General features: G+C 46.7%; 1 protein-coding gene across 3 annotated transcripts in view; it reads left to right on the top strand.

The window, feature by feature from the left end:
* SUMF1 (sulfatase modifying factor 1) overlaps window positions 1-21,475 on the top strand; it is a 103,301-nt gene that overhangs the window by 49,181 nt on the left and 32,645 nt on the right. For 2 of the 3 annotated variants that reach the window (XM_075998556.1, XM_012761154.2), the window contains exon 8: window positions 19,631-19,690. In XM_075998556.1, coding sequence (XP_075854671.1) covers window positions 19,631-19,690 — 60 coding nt within the window. Of the gene's footprint in view, window positions 1-3,983; window positions 4,236-19,630; window positions 19,691-21,475 lie in introns of those variants that run through there. The other variant, XM_075998558.1, reaches the window with a different exon arrangement.

Below are 21,475 nucleotides of genomic sequence, written 5' to 3'. Positions count from 1 at the left end.
CTTCTGGAAACTTCTACTTCAGATTAGCTTAATCCAGGGAGTAATTGAGATGATTTGAAGTAGAGCTGCAGTTCCTGTGAGGGCCAGTCTATGTCGAATTCACCCTGGGTATAGTTCTTTAGGGTGCCAACCAAAAGTGTGGGGTGGGTGGGTTCTCCTCCTTAAGGGCTTTGAACTCCAATGTTTTGTTTCCTTAGGCCTTGAGTCTACTGACAGTTCTACTCAGCTTCTCAGCCTTATAGCTGCTGCCATTTAAAGGACAGATCTTGGCCGGGCTCGGTGGCTCACGCCTGTAATCCTAACACTCTGGGAGGCCGAGGTGGGCAGATTGCTTGAGGTCAGGAGTTCGAAACCAGCCTGAGCAAGAGTGAGACCCCGTCTCTGCTATAAAAAATGGAAAGAAATTAATTGGCCAACTAAAAATATATAGAAAAAATTAGCTGGGCATGGTGGCGCATGCCTGTAGTCCCAGCTACTCGGGAGCCTGAGGCAGGAGGATCACCTGAGCCCAGGAGTTTGAGGTTGCTGTGAGCTAGGCTGACACCACGGCACTCTCTCTAGCCTGGGCCACAAAGCGAGACTCTTGTCTCAAAAAAATAAATAAATAAAATAAATAATAAATAAAAAGAAATAAAGGACAGATCTCTGGGGAAAACAGTTTCACCTCTCTGGGCTTACCTTCTTTCTGGGGCTTGAGCCCTACAATTCTTCACGGCTGTGGTAGTTCTCATCTGGTCTGGTTAATTCCTATTTCTCTGAGATCTTAATTTGTTTGCTTTTCTTCCCTAATGTCCTTTTCTCTCTGCTTAGCAAAAAACCTGGTCTATGATTGTTGATCCTACAATAATGCCAATTCCACATCCCTAGAAATGGGGGAGTTGGATCGCTGTCCAAACTCCAGGTGTTTCGAAAGCAAATGGTGGTCAGAAGCAGCCACACTCAAGGAAAGTTTTGAACCGAGATATCAATGTGCTTAGTAAACACTTCAACCCAGGAACTGACCTGTTCAGCGTCATGCGTTTATGTTAGCTCCCTGACTTGCTCAGGGTGGCAAATAATTTAAAAGCTTCTCTGAGAGCTTGGGAAGAGTCAGTGCCCTGTCTGCAAAGGTCGTTCAGGAAGTATCTTTTTCTTATTCAGTGACTTCCAGGGAGCAAAAGTTAATCATTAGTTTTTATTTTATTGGGCAGTCATTTATGGCAAAGGCAGGTTGCAGAAACTGCCTGGTGTGCTTTGTACACAGAGATCTAAGAGAAGATGAGATATTTGGCCATAGGAAGCGAGCATTAGTTTGGTGTTAGCTGTTTGTGTGTGTGTGTGTGTGTGTGTGCGTGTGTGCGTGTGTGTGTGTGTGTGTGTGTGTGTGTGTGTGTCTTCTGGAGGTGCCACATTAAGATGGCATCCTTCCCTTCCACTTCGACATGGTCCAGCATATGGTCATTGCTTTGAGATATATATATATATATATATATATATTTTTTTTTTTTTTTGAGACAGAGTCTCGCTTTGTTGCCCAGGCTAGAGTGAGTGCCGTGGCATCAGCCTAGCTCACAGCAACCTCAAACTCTTGGGCTCAAGCGATCCTCCTGCCTCAGCCTCCCGAGTAGCTGGGACTACAGGCATGCCCGGCTCATTTTTTCTATATATATTAGTTGGCCAATTAATTTCTTTCTATTTATAGTAGAGATGGGGTCTTGCTCTTGCTCAGGCTGGTTTTGAACTCCTAACCTTGAGCAATCCACCTGCCTCGGCCTCCCAGAGAGCTAGGATTACAGGCGTGAGCCACTGCGCCCGGCCAGTATGCAGTACTTTCAATTAAAAACAAATGTAGATCTTATGTGACATTCTGATTTCCCACATCTGCATACTCACCATCAGCACCGAGGTACTGTGCTGACTTGCCCAGTTGATGGTCTGATAGGATGGGGTGATCTATAGTATCTGTTCTACTCTAAGAGGGACATAATCACATTTAGGCAGCTTTTTTTCCGAAGCGGAAGAACTCTTGTCTTGGAATTAGCTAAAGTAACTTGGATAATAGCTCTGCCACTTAATACTGAAGGAATATTTCTTTCTTTTTTTTTTTTTTTTTTTTTTTAAGACAGAGCCTCACTCTGTTGCCCGGGCTAGAGTGCCGTGGTATCAGCCTAGCTCACAGCAACCTCCAATTCCTGGGCTCAGGTGATCCTTCTGCCTCAGCCTCCCAAGTAGCTGGGACTATAGGCATGTGCCACCATGCCTGGCTAATTTTTTCCATATATTTTTAGTTGGCCAATTAATTTCTTTCTATTTTTAGTAGATATGGGGTCTTGCTCTTGCTCAGGCTGGTTTCAAACTCTTGACCTTGAGCGATTCTCCCGCCTCGGCCTCCCAGAGTCCTAGGATTACAGGCATGGGCTACCTTGCACCTGGCCATGAAGGAATATTTCCAAACTTAGAATATATATGCCTTAAGTTTCCTTGTCTACAAATTGGAAATAATTATACCTATTTGGTGAAATTATTATAGACTTTAATTTGTTAATGTATATGAAATACTTAATGCCTCAAAAGTGCTATGGTTGTTATTTTATTATTTTTGTCTATATTATGTGTTGGCTATCTAATTGGAATATTACATACTTATGTCAATAGAATTAATAAGGAATATTGGCCTTTGGAAGCAGAGGGGAAGAAAATAATTTTTATAAATAATGATTGCTCCGTATTCCCTTTCCCTTTACCTTTTATTGGCATATCACATAGCCATCCTCACAGTGAAAACATTGCTCATGCTTCCTGGCTCATCCAAGTCCAATGGGAACAAAGGTTTCCAAAATGTATTGTTCATCTGAGTGAGTTCCTGCTGCTTTGCTAGATTTTAGCCAGAGATTCTGTTTGTTCTATTTCTGTCAACGTGGAATCTGATTGTCCAGTGGTTTGTGTGGCCCTGCACATTTTGTGAAACGTGTTCTGCTTCTCAGGGCTGCTTTGAGGTGGTGTAGAGTTCACCAAGGAGGCTCTAAGCTCTTCTTGTCTACCTTCCATGCTGTGCAGAGTTTGGACTCAGTTTCAAAGGACACCCCTCTGAGCCCTTGCCTGTCCACACATGGCACATTAAAGGAAATTGGGACACACGCCCGCTTCTGCATGTGTAACCATGCTGGCAGTGCCAGACTTGTTGACCCTGCTTGGATACTTCTTTGGCACTGTATGATTGGACTTGGGGCTGGACTTGGGGCTGGATTGGACTTGGGGCTGGACTTTGGAGCTTCTCTGAACTCCATGGTTCCTCAACCCCCGATGCCTTTCTTGGCCCCCCACCTCTGCATGTCTCAGTGTGCAGGAGAAATGTCACACTGCCGCTCAGCCTGTCCCCTCGTCCTCCTCTGCCTTGTGGTATGAGCCTGCCTTTGTCTCAGCCTGGCAGAAAATGGTAAATATCAATATCACATCACATCATCCTTCTCCTTAGTTCGAATTTCCACACCCATCACTGCCCCGCCAACAGCCTCAGCAATTCAAGCGAGCATTCGTCGAGCACCTCGTGTGTGCGGGGGTGGGGGTGGTGGGGGGGGTGGTGGGTAAAGTTGATTCAGAATTGTTACCTGCCTAAGTCCTTCTCTCACGTGTTTTCAATGAGGACATTCTGGGGGCATGAATAAATCAGTTTGCTGGAGAGCTAACCTAGTATTCAAAATGAAAAAAGAATGAACATGTTAATGGAATTCATTTGATAAAAAATTAATATGAAAAAAAAATTATATTAGAAAGTAATACGAAGAGGCAATCAAAGATCTTTTAGCCTAAACTAGTGATGAGCGGGAAGTAATACAGAGAGGTGTCACAGTTCATTAGTAAAATTATAATGTTATATGATATTAAAAAAAAATTAATATGACTACAAATTATACTTAGTAAGTGCCAAGGGGAAAGCAAGGTGATCAAACTATCAGCCTCTTGGGACTATATTTAGGAAAATAATTTTAACATCTTCTCCCTAGTGGAAGATGAAGACCCGTCTGGAGGAAGTGCTCAGGTTCATCCATTGTCATTTCCCTCTGTGATTCAGAAGCAGGGTTCTTCATCCAACAAAGAAGAACGATTGAGAAAAAGAAATAAGCTTGAATGTATATGACGCGGGTGTTTAGAGCCTGTAAACACATTTCCAAACACATTATGCAAACACATGCTCCTTGCTTGAAAAGAGTGAATACTAGTTCTAATTAGAAGATGGTAGAAATTCTGTTTGTTTCCACTTCACAATAAAGTTACCGAGCCTCGTGTTAGAACTGTTGATTCTTCCTGAACCAAGAGAGCAGCACCCCAAAATGTACCCTGGCCTCCACAGTTTGGAGGATCAGTGGGTCTTAAAGGTGGGAAGTGGGAACCTCCTCCAGCCTCTGCCCCTGCTGGAATCCTTTCTTCCCTGCCAGCCGTGGTCTTCCAGTCTCTTGCTAAAAACTTGGTGAGCAAGATCTCTCTAACACCGGGGAAGCCTGCTGCAGTATCAGATGTTCTCCCTGTTTGAAGGTTCCTATGTCTGACCAAAATATTTCCCCCTGGTTTCCTGCCCTCTACATTAAAGCTTTTCAGATGCCTGAGGACAGTCATAGCATTTGCCCTTGAGTTTTCTCTTTCTAGATAAGGATCCCTATTCCTTTTGCTGCCCCTGGGTTAACTGGGTTTACAATTCGGGGCAACCTGGTTACATTCCCGTGAATCACATGGGTGGAGAAAGAAGTCTCTTTTTACAAAGGCACACCTGGAATTATACCCAGCATTCTAGATGTTGTCTCATAGATGCGAATAATAGTGGGGCTGTCCTTTCCTTCATTCTCTTTTGTCAGGTCTCAGATTCTGTTAGCAGATGAGGGTTTGGCAAGCGGATTCTAGTCGAGGTGGGTTTGAATCTTGTCACTGTCACTGTGGCTTACCAGATGTGTGACCCTGTGCAAGTCGTTTAACCACGCTGAGACTCAGTTTGCTTCTTTCTTAAATGGGGATAAAGAGTCGGATTTCATAGGGTTGTTGCGAGGAACTGAAAGAATGTTCGTAAGGCACTTAGCACAGTGTTTGGCGAATGGTAAGCATATGATAGGTGGTAGCGTCTGTCTTTGTCATTATTAGTGCTGTGCCAGGCTGTGAGTCCTTCTGACATTACTGTGAGCAGTAGCTGAGCTACAGCAGCAGCAGGAAGAGCAATATTGCACTGATGGTTCCTGTTAAACTCATAGCCAAATAAAACTTCCCTTTATCCCCCATATATATTGATCTCAGGCTAGATCTCCCCAAATATTGTTGCTATGCAGGTATTTTTTTAATGCAGCCACTTTTTAAAAAGTAGTTTAAAAATTGTTTTGAATTTTCCTTGTTTCATAACTGTGTGCTGAAACCTAATGCAATGCCTGTCTCTTCTCTCCATCAGATTTCATTTTGTGTGTGGCTTGCGACCTTGAGAGACAGCTCATAGAAATCTGTGGTTATCGGTGCTGTCATTGGTGGCGGCAGCTTTTCCTTCCAGCTTCTTGTGGAAGGAAAAGACGTGGCTGTGTTCTGAAGTCATCAATGCAGTGTGAATGGGGTAGGGTCTGAGTCCGGACCCTGGTGCACAGGAGCCAGCCCACATTCCCTGCGGACTTCCTGTGTCATGGGGCTGTATCTGCGCTTGGGGGTCTAGATACGTAAGTCAGGCCCTGCTGTGAAGCAGCATGTGTTTTGGAGGGCCAGCGTGGGTGCTGATCAGGTGAATGAAGATGCACTGTGGTAACATTTGGTGTGCATATGATTGAGGTGGAGCTTCGGTGACCTCTATTCTCTGACAGTTGAGCTCTGGAAGGTTCTCAGGGGTGTTGCCCTTAGAAAGGGTGGCAGCAGTTGAGGAGGTCACTGTGCTAGGTCCAAGGGATCCAAAGATGGAGAAGGCCTGGCCCAGCCTTTTGAGCCATTCAGGTAACCAGAGAAGGGACTTTCTTCTTTCCTTGCCCACTGCTTTCAGCTTCTTAAGTAAATGCCTAACCATCAGTGTCCGGAGCCATGGCTGCCCTCTGCTTGCCTGTCTGTCCTGAAACGTGATGTCTTGCATGGCCAGAGTAAAAGTAAAAGCAGGGAGAGGCGTGTACATCCGTGTGAGCATGCACTTGTTTCTTCTCGTTTTTCTGCAGTATATTTTCCCCTCCTCATGGGAGCAATAGAGCTGTTCAAAGAATTTCTGTTGGCTCCCCAGCTTGGGGTTTTGGAGAGTGACTTGTGAATTGTCTTCCTTATTTTGGTATGTTCCATAAAAGGGCTTTTATTAGCTGTCTTTTTCAGTGTCTCACACTCGTGGGAAGAGAGAGCCAAATGCTCTAAGACAAGGATGGCGGCAGGTCAGCAGAACGGGCTGGGGTTGTAGCAGAAATGATAAATGGGGAGAGCAGAGAGTGTGCTAATGTGGTTGTTTGCAGTTCTCAGTACAGTTCTTCCTGCCACACCGAACGACAGAACCATGGTTACGCGACGAAAGAAGGTCAGTAACCTGTGCTTCCATCTGAGGTTTAGCTTTAAAATGTCATGGAGCCTTAGGTGAGTCATGTCACCTTGCCAGGCTTAGTGCTTCATCTGTAAATGGTGCTGAGGATCTAGCAAGCCATTCTTCCGCTGCACCTGGGCACCTGCCTTTGGGGCTGCTGCTGTTTGGGAAGTAGCCAGTGATGGAAGAAGCTGCAGCTGATAGTAACATGGTTAAGAGATTGTTTTAAAATGATTTTGGGCCGGGCGCGGTGGCTCACGCCTGTAATCCTAGCACTCTGGGAGGCCGAGGCCGGCGGATCGCTCAAGGTCAGGAGTTCGAAACCAGCCTGAGCAAGAGCAAGACCCCCCGTCTCTACTAAAAATAGAAAGAAATTAATTGGCCAACTAAAAATATATAGACAAAATTAGCCAGGCACCGTGGCGTGTGCCTGTAGTCCCAGCTACTTGAGAGGCTGAGGCAGGAGGATCGCTTGAGCCCAGAAGTTTGAGGTTGCTGTGAGCGAGGCTGACGCCACGGCACTCTAGCCCGGGCAACAGAGCGAGACTGTCTCAAAAAAGAAAAAAAAAAAAAAAGATTTTGACCCAGGCCCACATCTCAGCTCTGCCACTTGGTGGCATGGTGGCCTCAGAGCAATGGGGTGAAATCCTTTGATTTGTTTCTTCGTCTGTAAAATGGGAGTAACAGTAAAATTCAACAGCATGGAGTTGTTCTGAGGGTTAAAAAGAGATATTAAAGCACTTAGCACTGTGCCTGCCACCCAGTAAAAACACTCAGTAAATGTGGGCGAATTCTTATTTCTGAGCACCTGTCAGTTGAAACATTTTCTTTTGGAAAATCTTTTCCCCTTCAGCACTACACCTTATCGTTTAATAGGCCAGATTATGTTCTTTTTCTTTTCATTTGTTCAACAGCTTGTTGTTTGTTTGGAGACAAGAATCTTGCTCTGTTGCCCGGGCTAGAGTGCTGTGACGTCAGCCTAGCCCTAGTTCACAGCAACCTCCAACTCCTGGGCTCAAGCGATCCTCCTGCCTCAGCCTCCCGAGTAGCTGGGACTACAGGCAAGTGCCACCATGCCCGGCTAATTTTTCTATTTTTTGTAGAGACAGGGTCTCACTCTTGCTCAGGCTGGTCTCAAATTCCTGACCTCAAGTGATCCTCCCGCCTTACCTCCTAGAGTGCTAGGATTACAGGCGTGAGCCACTGCGCCGGCCTGTTTAACAGCAATATCGAGCACTTGATGTATGCTAGTGGCAAACATAAACACGACACAGTCCTTGCCTGCAGAGAGTTTCAGTTGCAGAATTCCTAATGGTGGTTTGTCATCATTTCTGTGGCAGTAGACACTGTTGCTCCACTGAAGCTTAGGAAGCCAGACCCAAAGCCCAGGTTTCTGGCTTCTTTTCAAAGATTGTTTATTTCTTCCCTGCATCTTTCTTTGCCTGGAAAGGGCCGTGGGGAACTTTTGGTGCAGGGGTTTGCAGAGCCTCTGTGTCTAGGCTCCCTTCGTTGTCCCCACAGTGGACAGCCCATGTCTGAGTAGCTTTTTCTGGGCAGAGGAGGGGTGCTCTGGGAATTCTAGGTGGAATTAGGCCACCATTTGGGGTCAGTTGCTTGAGGTTTTTATATCTCATATTGGTGTGGTTTGAGGTATGAATTGACAGAAGAAGTTTCGAGGGCCAGCCCTTCTACCAGGGTTGCCTTCCTGTCTTCCCTCTTTTTTTTTTTTTTTCCTGAGACTGAGTCTCACTTTGTTGCCCAGGCTAGAGTGAGTGCCATGGCGTCAGCCCAGCTCACAGCAACCTCCAACTCCTGTCATCAAGCGATCCTCCTGCCTCAGCCTCCCGAGTAGCTGGGACTACAGGCATGCGCCACCGTGCCCTGCTAATTTTTTCTATATATATTAGCTGTCTTCCATCTTCTTCATGCTCTGGGGCCTCCCTGGAAAGGTTGTTTTTTCTTAGTAGTGAATTACAATTGACCTCCCAACCCTCCTGCCCCTCATTTCTGTTTAACTATTTCAGCTAGGGCTGTCTCTTATCACTCTTGGCAACCAACAATGATTAACATATGCATATATTGCAACCCACAGATTAATTCTTTTCTTTACAGTTTTTCACATCCAACAGTCCATATTCATAAATAATTTCCTGATAGCACTCCTAAACCAGGGGTGGAATCATTGCAAATTGTTTGGGAAGGAAGAGCTGTCTGCTTCAACTTGAAGATGGTCCCCCAAGCCCTGTCCACCGTAGCTTTGTAGATTGTGAGTGTAAAATGTGCTTTGGGTTAAAAGAAGAGATATGCCCAGACCCTGCATCCCTGTGTAATAGTCCTGACTTTACCCCAGGCTGCCTAGTGCTTTTGTGAGGAGTGAAGTCTAAGTGCCTGTGCTTTGCATTTATATAAGCTTCTTCCCTCTAAAGAGCTCACCATGCTCTCATGCTTGTGCGCTACTTGCTTGTTCTCTCCCTCCCCCTTCTCTTCCTCCCTCCCTCGTCTTCTCTCTCCTCTCTCTCATTCTCATATCCTCAAAATACTCCTGATTATGCAAAAGGAGACATGTGGTCTTGGGCTCATTTTTTATGATAATTCATGGAGTGGAGAGAGGTTTTGACTTTGGCCCAGGTTTCCAACTTGATTTGCAGTCGGGATTAAATCCCACGTCTTTTCATCCCAGGACTTGTCCATGTTTACTGGACTCCAGATGTTATTTCAAATACAGAACATGAAAGGCTTCTTACTTCCTTGTAGTAATATTTTATCACAAGCCACGTATGTTAAATCAGGAATTTCGAGAAGCGTTATACCTATGAAGGATAATTTAAGAGATGGGAATTGCTGTGTCATGCAGTGGCTTCTGCCATGAGCAAGGGGGAGGCAGCTAATTATGCCTATGGTTTTTGATATCTTAAAATTTTAAATCAGTTTCTTGTCCTTCTTACCTTCCTAAACTCTTGTTTCCATTAAATTGTTCTTAAAAATTATCAATTTGGCCCAAGTTGGTTTTTACATTTGACATCTGACTTGTTAATGAATTGTGAAGTAGTATACTGTGGTTTCCCATTCCTATAGCTTACCTTAATGACATCCCTGTGTCATAGTATGACTCATTTGTTCTTTCCCTAAGGATTTGGAAATAAAACCATGTTATTAAGAAGAGAAAATACAATAGTTAAATTATGTATTTTTGTTACCAGGTGATGCTGTGATTTTCTTTTATGTGGGTATGTGGTCACATTTATAATATGAGTATGTACATGACCACACATATAATTTTTATGTTAAGTACATACTTTTATCTATTCAGCAAAATTTATTGACAACCTCCTGAATGCCAGATTTGTGTGCTGGGTTCTGGGAATCTAATAGACATAATCCTCTTCCCTCATGGAGCTTGTAGGTGTTAAGAAAGCAAGCAAAAGTACCTAAGTACCTACAAATGCAGATGTAAGGAGGAAGTAGAGAAGTGTGGTTACAAGCATGCAATTTCAGAGTTGAACCTGGGTTTAAGTTCTAGCTCATGAGTCATCTGCTAGCTGAACCTCTCACTCAGCTTCCTCATCTGTAAGTGAGGAAATAGTAATACCCCTTACGGGGTTAGTGAGAGATTTCAAGGAGATGCTGCAAAGAAAATGTCTAGTGTAGAAACTGGCATATAGTAAGCACTTATGACTACAATATTTGATATGTAATGAAAATTTAAATGAAATAAGCTAGCAATCTATGAAATTACACCTTATTGGAAATCTAATCTACAGAAGACATTTATTCTGGACGTTTTTAGGGATGTGGACAAGTGATCAGCCATCTGGTAGCATGCAGTCGTAAATGACACTTCTTCCCGTGGAAAATCTCCACTGTATACTCAGTAAAGGAAGTAAACACTGCAGCTAATCAAGCGACAGAACGAACGTAGAGAATTGGACACTTAGCACTTATCCACTTTCACAACGTCCAAATAAAATCATGGAAGTCTTCAAGTAGTTCTTTGAAAATAATGTTTAACTAAAAATGTCATTCGGTATAAGCTAATTGCTTTATTCTCTCGTAACTTGCTAATGATTTGTCACTGAAGAACACAGAAGATTTTGAGTATAAAGAATGTGATAAATCCTTAGTGAGACTAAATTGTGTTTATTTTTCTCAGTTCAGGCAGTGCTTACAGCTATTAATATATCTGGCCTGGAATGCGGGACTGAACAGTTTTATACCATTCTAAGAAATAGAAGGGATTGATTTTGGAGAATATCTTTTACTGAATGTAGTCTGTACCCTATGATATTGGTGGTTTGGTTTTAGTTGACCTAGAAGTTACCTTTGTTTAGGCTGATGGTACTATATATGATAGCTTGCATTGTTGAGGATGAAACAAACTGATTTCTCTATATTTTAGAACGAATCCATCTGGGACTGGGTAGACCGTGAATGTTCTTTTGTGTCGTACATTAGCATATTAAGCTTTCTGAAATTAAAGAACCACTTGGAGTGTTCGGAGGCACATTCCATCTGGCAGTATACCACTATTAGTAGATAATGAGAAAGTTGATCCTTTGTTGCAGAAATCTGACATGTTATGTGTTTTCTGTTAATAGCTGTTTCTTCTGTGTTTAGGTTGGCTAGTTTTTGGCACCTGCATGCTTCATAGCCCTATGTTGAAAAACTACCATTCATTTTTCTATTTTTAGTAGAGATGGGGTCTCTATCTTACTCAGGCTGGTCTTGAACTCCTGAGCTCAAGTGATCTTCCTGCCTTGGCCTGCCACGGTGCTAGGATTTGTTGTGCATACACACACACACACACACACACACACACACACACACACACACACACACTTTCTGTTTACCTAATGTTCTGGTTCATTGAGGTTTTATATGATACCTACAGTTTATTTTGTAATGAAAGGAAAATGTTCCATTCCCTACATAACTTCATTTCTGGGACGAGATTTTTCTGTGGAGCTTTTGGAAAACTATTCCTGTAATACCTAAGGGAAGATGAAACTTGACAAAGCAGTTCTATGAAATGGAACAGTTGCTTCTATGGTATGAGTTTGAGACACAAAAACCCAGTGGGGGGTGAGCTAGTGAAACCAGGCAAGGTGTCTAGGATGTCCACTAAGAATGGATGTCTGTTTAAGTGGTAGGTATTGCCACTTTAAATATGTGTTTATTCCCAAGTGAGATAAGTAGGTGCCATATCCTGAGAGAAGTACATTAGGAGACACGTACTTGACAAGGGACAAATTTCAGCTCCATCAAAAAGCTAATGAGTTTCAGCGTCAGAAACGGGCTGAAAAAAAAAAGTGATACCATATGAGTTAGCTCAGAAGGGGCACATGGCAAAGTGGCTCAGTGTGGTTCCAGACGTCCTGGGCTTGAACCTTCTAGTTCAAGTTGGAGTCCACTACTGTAGCTCCACTGATCCACTGGGGATGCTGAACTGTTTTCTTTTTTGTGCTGCTGGAGTTTTTTTGCTTCTTCTCATCTCGCTCCTCTCTCTTGGCTCCGGGTTAACAGGATTGCAGGGCAGCTGTTCGCCTTTGCCGGGAACTCTCCTGTTTAGTTAGGGGCAGGGGGAGATCCTAGATGGAGGTTCTGTGACCTACTCTGGAATGATGACCCATCAGGGGAGGGACAAGTGCACTGAGTGCCTGTAGAACAGCTGTGTTGTTCTGACCTGTCCTCCTGTGATTGCCTCACGTTGAGTCAGTGCCGGGTGATCTTCATGCAGGGCTGTGGGTCGTTTCCCAGCTTGTTGTTATGAGTTCAAGTTGGGGGCTAGATATGACACTTTCTGTGGAGGCTGTAGTTGTGGGGGACTGCTCCCCCTGGGGTCACTCAGTGGAGGTGACGGTGGCAGCTGAGTGAGTCTATTTAGCCAATGGTCCTAGGTGACCAGGCTGTGGGCATTTGCACGAACCAGGTCCTGGAGTAATGGCTACTCAGGTCTGGGGGATCCCTTGTGAAGCACTGGACCTCGGGGTGCTTGTGCTGGCCCTGCAGCAGTGGTGGAGCCCCAGGGGTGGAATCTTGGGGAAGGATAGTGTTGCAGACCCAGCAGGGGCCCTGGAGCCACAAGGCAGAGCATTGGGCTTGGGCACAGCAAGAGCCTCAGAGCTGGATCTGGTGATTATGGGGACAGAACTGCACAGATGAGGGGCTGTCCCGCCAGCACAGAGACAGCTGATGCCCAGTCACGCAGACAGGGGTTTGTCTCAGCAGCCCAGGGACTGTGGAGGTGGGCTGGGACTGCTGGCTGTCTGAGGTTCTCCCTACCTCACCGCCAGCCAATGTCCTGCTTAGGCAGTGGCCCAAGCCCTTCCAGGTGGTGTCTGTGGTGTCTGAGGCTCCCCCTCCGCCCAGATCCCACTTGTGGGAGGGTGGTGCTCTGGCCATGGTTACATGGCGTGTGGGAGCGTCTGTTCTGTCTGCGCCCTCCCTGGCCCTGTGGAGGTGATGCAAAGGCTACTGCAGGAAAGCTGAGCCCTGAACCGACCTGGCACCCTGCACCTCAGCGTTCAGGATGGGTCCGCTGCAGAAACCTGGGGTCAGCAGTCATCAGAGCTCTGCTGTGCCTGCTCTCGGCTGCAGCATCTCTGCACAGACTCTGAACAGCTCCTCAATCAGCCCAGAGGTCTGCAGTGGTGCAGGGCGTACCCTTACAGCTCGAGCCACCCGCAGATTTTACTCTTCTCTTTAAAAGAGGTGTCCCCGTGGGCTGCTTCTGTTCTGCTGTCTCTCCCTCCCCACAGCAGTGTGGATTATGTAGGGACATCCAGCTTGATCTCTGAGAAGACAGGTGTGGCTATGAGTAGGAATCAGCCACTCCCTGTTGATGGAGTCCGTGGGTGCTACCGTGTTTCCCCGAAAATAAGCCCTACCCACAAAATAAGCCCTAGCAGGATTTCTAAGCATGTGCGCAATAGAAGCCCTACCCCGAAAATCAGCCCTAGTGACAGGCGTGGCTGTGCAGCATCTGCACAACCCATGCATGTCGTGGAGCGGGAAAGAACACGAGCAGCCCTTCTCATCTCTCATGCCCCTTGAGAGCTCTAGTGCTCCACAGGAGAGATCGGGCCAATGGTTCTAAAGGAAATAGAGTCGCAAGAAATTCAGGATGGAATTTGGGATTTGGAGAGTTATGATGATGTTCCAGAAGACTTAATAACTATATTTGAATCAATGTAGATTGTTGTACCGTGCTTAAAACAAAAACACATCCCCTGAAAATAAGCTCTAGTGTGTCTTCTTGAGGAAAAATAAACATAAGACCCTGTCTTATTTTCGGGGAAACACGGTACAATGGGCTGGGTGAATTGTTCTCCCGGTTGGTAGGTGGCGCTTGCCAGGAAGAGCCCGCTGCAGTGTTGTTCTCTATGGCTTGTGACCTGCTCCAGCCTCCCCTGAGAGGCACTTGAATGCCCCGGGCAGTGGGCGGGGCCCAGCTCTGGCCCCTCCTGGGAATGCCCCGGGCAGTGGGCGGGGCCCGTTCTGGCCCCTCCTGGGAATGCCCCGGGCAGTGGGCGGGGCCCCGGTCTGGCCCCTCCTGAGAATGCCCCGGGCAGTGGGCGGGCCCCGGTCTGGCCCCTCCTGAGAATGCCCCGGGCAGTGGGCGGGGCCCGTTCTGGCCCCTCCTGGGAATGCCCCGGGCAGTGGGTGGGGCCCCGCTCTGGCCCCTCCTGGGAATGCCCCGGGCAGTGGGCGGGCCCCGTCTGGCCCCTCCTGGGAATGCCCCGGGCAGTGGGCGGGGCCCCGCTGTAGCCCCTCCTGAGAATGACCCGGGCAGTGGGCGGGCCCCGGTCTGGCCCCTCCTGAGAATGCCCCGGGCAGTGGGCGGGGCCCCGCTGTAGCCCCTCCTGAGAATGCCCCGGGCAGTGGGCGGGCCCCGGTCTGGCCCCTCCTGAGAATGCCCCGGGCAGTGGGCGGGGCCCCGCTGTAGCCCCTCCTGAGAATGCCCCGGGCAGTGTGCGGGCCCGCTCTGGCCCCTCCTGAGAATGCCCCGGGCAGTGGGCGGGGCCCCGCTGTAGCCCCTCCTGAGAATGCCCCGGGCAGTGTGCGGGCCCCGCTCTGGCCCCTCCTGGGAATGCCCCGGGCAGTGGGCGGGGCCCCGCTCTGGCCCCTCCTGAGAATGCCCCGGGCAGTGGGCGGGGCCCCGCTGTAGCCCCTCCTGAGAATGCCCCGGGCAGTGGGCGGGGCCCCGCTCTGGCCCCTCCTGGGAATGCCCCGGGCAGTGGGCGGGCCGGGAGCTCCCTGGGCGTGCTTGTCTCCTCCACAGCTCCACAGCGCAGGTGGGTGGAAGAGCGGGGCTGGGTGGGGCTAGGCTGGGCTCTGCTGAGGTAGACCCTAGAACTAGCTCAGCGGGGACCAAAGTTGGCGGCCAGGCCTGTGGGGAAAGCCACTGGGGAGCGGCCAGAGCCGCCTCAGCGGACGGGGCAGTCGGCTCCCGGGGAGGGGCCATCTCGGATTCGCAGAGTGGAGCGATCTCGAGTCTCGCGCTCCTCCCTCCGCCCGGCCCCGAGCGTCGCCCTCCAGCGTCGCCCTCCGGCGTCTGGTTGAAACGGGCCCAACCTCACGGAGCTCCCCGGCAGTGGCACCTCCAGGTCCCGCTCCTGCCTGCAAGGGCAGCCTTCCTGCGGGGCTGGGTGCTCCACCAGTTGCTTGCCTCTCAGACCGATGTCGCGCTGTCCCGTCAGCTCCGCCCAGGTGGGCTCACCTGCCTCCCAGGTTTAGTCCTCACGTCTCCCCTCTGTGCCCTCAGGCAACCCGACTGAGTGCTGGGGTACGGGATCTGACCTGCGTGCCTGTCCCACCAGAGGCACGTGGCTCCCGCACCGAGCACCCCTAGGCCCCCCGCGGGTCCTCCAGGGGAGAGGTGTGGGCCCCTCCCTCTGTGGAAACCGGGGACTCCTGGCTGCAGCCGCCTTTGAGAGTCTGCACCCAGTTGTCCCTCTTGGCTACAGCGGCGGGAGGAGTCTGAATGGAGAGGAGCAGGCACTCCAGCCCTTCTGGTCCCTCTCCCGGAAGGAGGAATGCCCAGGCTCTGGGATCACGCCAATTCCCCGGGGCCCACCGTGGACTGGGCGGCGTTGGGAACTGTCCGTGTGGGGACAGGCGACATGAAAGCCGACGGGCTGGAGTTGCCAGGGAACACTGTCTGTGGGGAAGCAGCGTGGTGCCCACCGTCTGGCAGGGTGGCTACGGGGAGCGCCCCACCCCCGAGGGGTTGGCCGTCCAGCGCTTCGTTCTCTGGAAGCTCCCACCCAGTTCAGTGGTTGCACAGCCCTCGTGCTCCTGTGGGCGGAAACGCTCCAGGCAGCTCGGAAGCCTGCTGAGCATGGGAAGTGTGAGGGAAGGAGAAGCGACACCCCACCTACCCTCTGCACCCGCCTCGAGCTTCTCTGGGCTCGATCTCTGCCAGAGTCTTTTTCTTTTCTGTTCTGCTCTATAACTTCTTCCCATGGAATCTCCCGCAGACTCTGGCGCCTTCCTCCCCACCCTCCTCACTAAACCTGAGCTCTGTGTTCTCCTCCTCTCCTTTATCTGAAAGCTTTCCTTCCCTCTGGAACCATCTGGCAACCGATGTCTCTGGTCAGCCATCTTCTCTCTCTCCTCCATCAGCCTTTTTGTCACTGTAGCTGTCGATAGTCATTTCCTAGATTAGGTTCTCTAGGAGTTTAAAAAAAACACAATAATATTCTAGGTGGTATTCTGGTACTCTTTGTGCATTAATTATCTGGAATTCCTCTATAAGGAAACATTCCCTCAGAGCTCTTCTATTTCCCTGAGGTATAATTTTTGTATATGGAAGTCAGAATAAATGAAGGCTTGGTGGTGGTGTTTTCATGGTAAAAATGATAGTGTGCTATACACATACAGAAGTGCCTCATTCTTTTTAATGGGTGCCTAGTATTCCACACTATGGATTATGTCAAATAACAGTCTTAAATGTAACTCTTTGCCGACTGACGGGAATTTGCCAAATGTTTTCCCACTTTCCTTGTCAGGTGTTGGGTAACGACAAAAAGGGAAAGGGAAGTGTCTGTCTGGACTACAGAGACTGCCATTGTTGATGCGCCTGTGAAACGTGTCCTGGCAGCCCTGAGCAAGTTGGTCACCCCTCTTCATGCAGGTTCATTCCTCATGGAACAAGCCAGTCTCCCTGACGCAAGGTTCCACATCATCTGTGGAGTTCCTTCTTTGCTAAAGACTTTTATGCCTTCCCTGGTCTTTTCAACAGGGGTAGATTTCTTTGCAGTAACACTCAGAGTGTTGCTTCTTAATCTCTTCCTGAGAACTTTAGCTGCACGTTGGCCTTTTAAGATTATTGGGATTGACATGTAGAAACTTGTGTTTTTTGCTGTTCCTTGCACTCATGCAAGCGTTGGAGGCCTGTTATTAATAGTATTTTGGTGTCTGTGGGACTAGAGCAGTTATGGGCAGTAGAACCTTTGGAGACATCATTCATGTTGGTTCCTGCGTGGGTGTGGGCGGAGTCCCTGTGTTCCATGAGTTTTTCCCTGAGATCTGGTGTACGGGTCAGTGGTGCAGGTGGGTGGGGGCTCCGCAGCCTCTCTCTTTGCTGGAGTTTGTACACGGACAGATGAGCTCTTCAGACATGACTGGCAAATAACCACTTAAGTTGTTTTAACCTGCAGTAACATAGGGTAAGTCATGTCACTTAGCTCTTTTTTGGTGTTCTAATAGCAGGTTTATGGATCCATGGTAAACAGTAGCCCCCCAACTGTCCCATTTACTTCTGCTAATACATACCTGTTCCCACTGAAACTGGAAAAAAGTAGGACATTCATCTTAAGTGTGATTCCAAGCATGGGGAAAAGTGGCAGAAGAAGCAGAGGTGGTGGAGATGACCTGTTGTCAACCAAATGCTGTCTGTTGAATCCTGCCCCTTTGAGAGAGCTTTGTTGTCCCTTGAACTAACTAGAGGTGAGGGTGGGGGCTATATACTCTTTCCAGTATGTAAGTCTGGAAGCACACCCTATAAATTTATTTGAGACTCCTATACATTTATGGGTTCTCTGTTGAGATTCGGGTGAGGGTTATAAAGGGAGGGTGGTTTGTGATATATGGAAATGGAAGCATCCCGAGTGTTCTAGGCATAAAGTGTGTGCCTTGTGAAACAAGCAGCCTTTTCAGAGAGTGTTTCTGCTCTTTGCACTATGGTTTTATTGTCAGAGCTGGCTGTTCTTGGTTAGTCGTAGGGAACCTGGTGTTTTATAAGTAAACTTTATAAGGAATTTGGAAATCACCCAGCAGATTCTGATGCAATATCTGTCAGATTCTAGACATTCCTAGGAAGAAAGCTGTGCTGCTAGCTATTATTTTCGTATGTAGCTGTTCACATTTGCAGCTTGTCCTTTTATAATCAATGAGAGTTTGCTAACATAACATTAAGCATTTAAAGCCTTGGCAATAATTGTGGCCCAGCAAAGGAAGGAAGACTGGTCAATGACAGTTTCTAAGTACAGACAGTCCGTCTTAATGTCCGCTTGACTTAAAATTTTCTAACTTTACAGTGCTTCAAAAGCAATACACATTCAGTAGGAACTGTACTTTGAGTACAGTTACAACCATTCTGTTTTCCACTTTCAGTTCAATATTCAGTCTATTACATGACATATTCAGTACTTTATTATAAAATAGGCTTTGTGTTAGATGATTTGCTAAACTGTCAACTAATGTATAAGTGTTCTGAGCACATTGAAGGTAGGCTAGGCTAAGCTATGGAGTTCTGTAGGTTAATGTCAAGACAGGAAGTAATCCCATCCTAAATCAAGGAGCATCTGTACCTGGAAAAGCTTGGAAGATAACATGCACTTCTGCCAAGGTAGTTAACATTTGCAAGACAGTATGTTTGTTGGCCATGCTTAGAGAAAATGTGGTTCTTTAACTTCTGCCCTTGGTAATACCTGGTGGACGGGAAAAGGGAAAACTAAGATAGAAGGGGGATTCTCCAGGCCTCTTGTTTTCAGTAAGCAGAGAGTAAGACAGCTGTGTGATTGGTTGGCTTTTTGAACAACAAAGGAAAACAAAGAAATCATTATCCCTCAGCCTCCCCTGATTGGTTCTGGCTTATCAGAGCTTCTTGGTACCTCTCAGATTCTCTTTGCAAGGCTGACCTGATGTTGAGGCTTTATCCTGGCAGCTGAAGCCTTAGGATTTTCATTTCTATTGCACTTTTATCTGAGCCCTCCCTAGAAAAACAGCCTGGCCTTTTGACTGGCTCTGTACGGATCTTAATTCTCCTTACAGCGATAGATAGTTGCCACTCCTTCCTGCCTCCGTTTAGGCACCACCTAGTTTCCTACACTGTTGGTCTCTTAGTGAGAGCACAGTGCAGTGCTTCAGAGAATGGACTCTGGAGCAAAGCTGCCTGGCTGTGCCACTTGTCACTTACATAACTCACTGCTGAAACTGTATGGAGAGTATCTGAATTACTGTTTGCAAATTGTTCAGAACCATACCTGATTCATAGTGAGTGCTATAGAAGTCTTTTTTTTTAAAAGATAATCTATGTTCTGCATCATGATTGTGGTGGCAGTTACATAACTATACATTTGTCAAAACTGATCAGAAATGTGCATTTTAAAAGAGTGGATTTTACTCTGTTTAATAAAGTATACATCAATAAACCAGACCTAACATTTTTTAAAAGGATAAAAAGTAAACTCTTTTATTCCATCAGGAAAGGGTTTATTAGGTGTGCACAGTGGGATTATAAAAGCATGTAATTCAAAGAGGCTTGTGACTCTCATTGAGCAAAGCCGTGATCAGGCAGGATAAATTTGCATATCGACCAGGCAGGGTCAAACGTGCTGCCAATCAGTCACAATGGCAAGAAATGCTGGGGGCACTTAGAGGCAGGGTTGCTTCCTGTCATCAGAAAGACTTCACCAAGGAGTAGGAACTTGGGGTGCAGCTTAGGGTATGGGTAGGATTTGGGGGGAGATGGGCATTTGTGAGGGTTCATGGGTGCAGGCAGAAGGCCCAAGGGCAGAAGGCGTGTGGAGAGTTTAGGAAACCATAAGAGAGCTGATTGGATCAAAATGGACTCTCTCCGGCTATGTGAGGGGGCAGTGTGGTCTCTGGACTAACCTATTCTTTTCTCTTTATCCATAGAAAGGGCCCCCTTCTGGGAAAGACCGTGTGAAGAAGGGTGGATCCTACATGTGCCATAGGGTAAGTCATGTCACTTAGCTCTATTTTGGTGTTCTAATAGCAGGTTTATGGATCCATGGTAAACAGTAGCCCCCAACTGTCCCATTTACTTCTGCTAATACATACATACACTGAAACTGGAAAAAAGTAGGACATTCATCTTAAGTGAATGTCCTTAAGATTCCAAGCATGGGAAAAAGTGGCAGAAGCAGCAGAGGTGGTGGAGATGACCTGTTGTCAACCAAATGCTGTCTGTTGAATCCTGCCCCTTTGAGAGAGCTTTGTTGTCCCTTGAACTAACTAGAGGTGAGGGTGGGGGCTATATACTCTTTCCAGTATGTAAGTCTGGAAGCACACCCTATAAATTTATTTGAGACTCCTATACATTTATGGGTTCTCTGTTGAGATTCGGGTGAGGGTTATAAAGGGAGGGTGGTTTGTGATATATGGAAATGGAAGCATCCCGAGTGTTCTAGGCATAAAGTTTGTGCCTTGTGAAACAAGCAGCCTTTTCAGAGAGTGTTTCTGCTCTTTGCACTATGGTTTTATTGTCAGAGCTGGCTGTTCTTGGTTAGTCGTAGGGAACCTGGTGTTTTATAAGTAAACTTTATAAGGAATTTGGAAATCGAATACCATCCCCTCCGTTTTTTCTTCGAATCATATATTTTTAATGTCTCCAGCACTTTAGTTTCTTTTATATCTGTGCAAAGATGGCATTTTGCGGATTGTTATTGCCAAGAAGTTTCCCAAGGTAATACACTTAGTGCAGGCACTTGGAGACTTAAAACAACATATAATGGCTCCAAATTCAGTTACTAATTTGATGATGGTGGCATTATCAAATTTTGCTTGAAAACAGTGGTTCTTAAACTTCGTTGCACATTGGAATCATCTGAGATCTTCAGAAAATACAGATGCCTGGTTCCCTGCTTATCCTCATTCTGATTGGATTTTTCCAGGACGTGACTAGAGCATCAGATTTTTTAAAGTTCTTAATGTGATGAAAACAGATAGCAAAGTTTGGGAACCACTGGCCTAAAGAGAATCCCTGTAGACTGTACGTGTGAGTTTGTTGGTATGTGCGTCTTCTGTATCTCTTAACTTAGAATTTTTTTTTAATATTTAATATTTTATTTTATATATATTTTTTATTTTTCAACCAAGTGACTTAGGCATTAACTTCGAATTTTTAATCCAGTGATTCAGGGGGATGTTCATAGAGTTAGTTCAGTTTATGCTTTGTACCTTCCATGTTTCCCCGAAAATAAGACAGGGTCTTATATTTATTTTTCCTCAAGAAGATACCCTAGGGCTTATTTTCAGGGGATGTGTTATTTTTTTTTTAAAGAACAGTACAACAATCTACACTGATTCAAATCTAGTGAAGTCATCTTCTTCTGGAACATCATCCTAACTCTCCAAACCCCGAATTCCATCTTGAATGTCTTTTGACTCTATTTCCTTTAGAACCATTGACCCCAATCTCTCATGTTGAGCCATAGAGCTCTCATGAGGCAGATGAGAAGGGCTGCTCGTCTTCTTGACAGCTCGGAGAGGAAATGCATGGGTTGTGCAGATGCGCTGCGTAGCCACACCCATCACTAGGACTTATTTTCGGGGTAGGGCTTCTATTGCACAAATGCTTAGAAATCCTGCTAAGGCTTGTTTTATGGGTAGGTCTTATTTTCGGGGAAACACGGTACTTTCATAACAAGATTTAGACAAATTTAATCTTTATAAAATCCTGTTTTTATTTTAAATTAAAAGCATTGTCCCAGGTCTTCCCAGTATATTTACATGTCCGTA

Source organism: Microcebus murinus, chromosome 28 (assembly GCF_040939455.1).
Source record: "Microcebus murinus isolate Inina chromosome 28, M.murinus_Inina_mat1.0, whole genome shotgun sequence".
Lineage (NCBI taxonomy): Eukaryota > Metazoa > Chordata > Mammalia > Primates > Cheirogaleidae > Microcebus > Microcebus murinus.
This window is presented reverse-complemented; position numbering and strand designations above follow the sequence as displayed.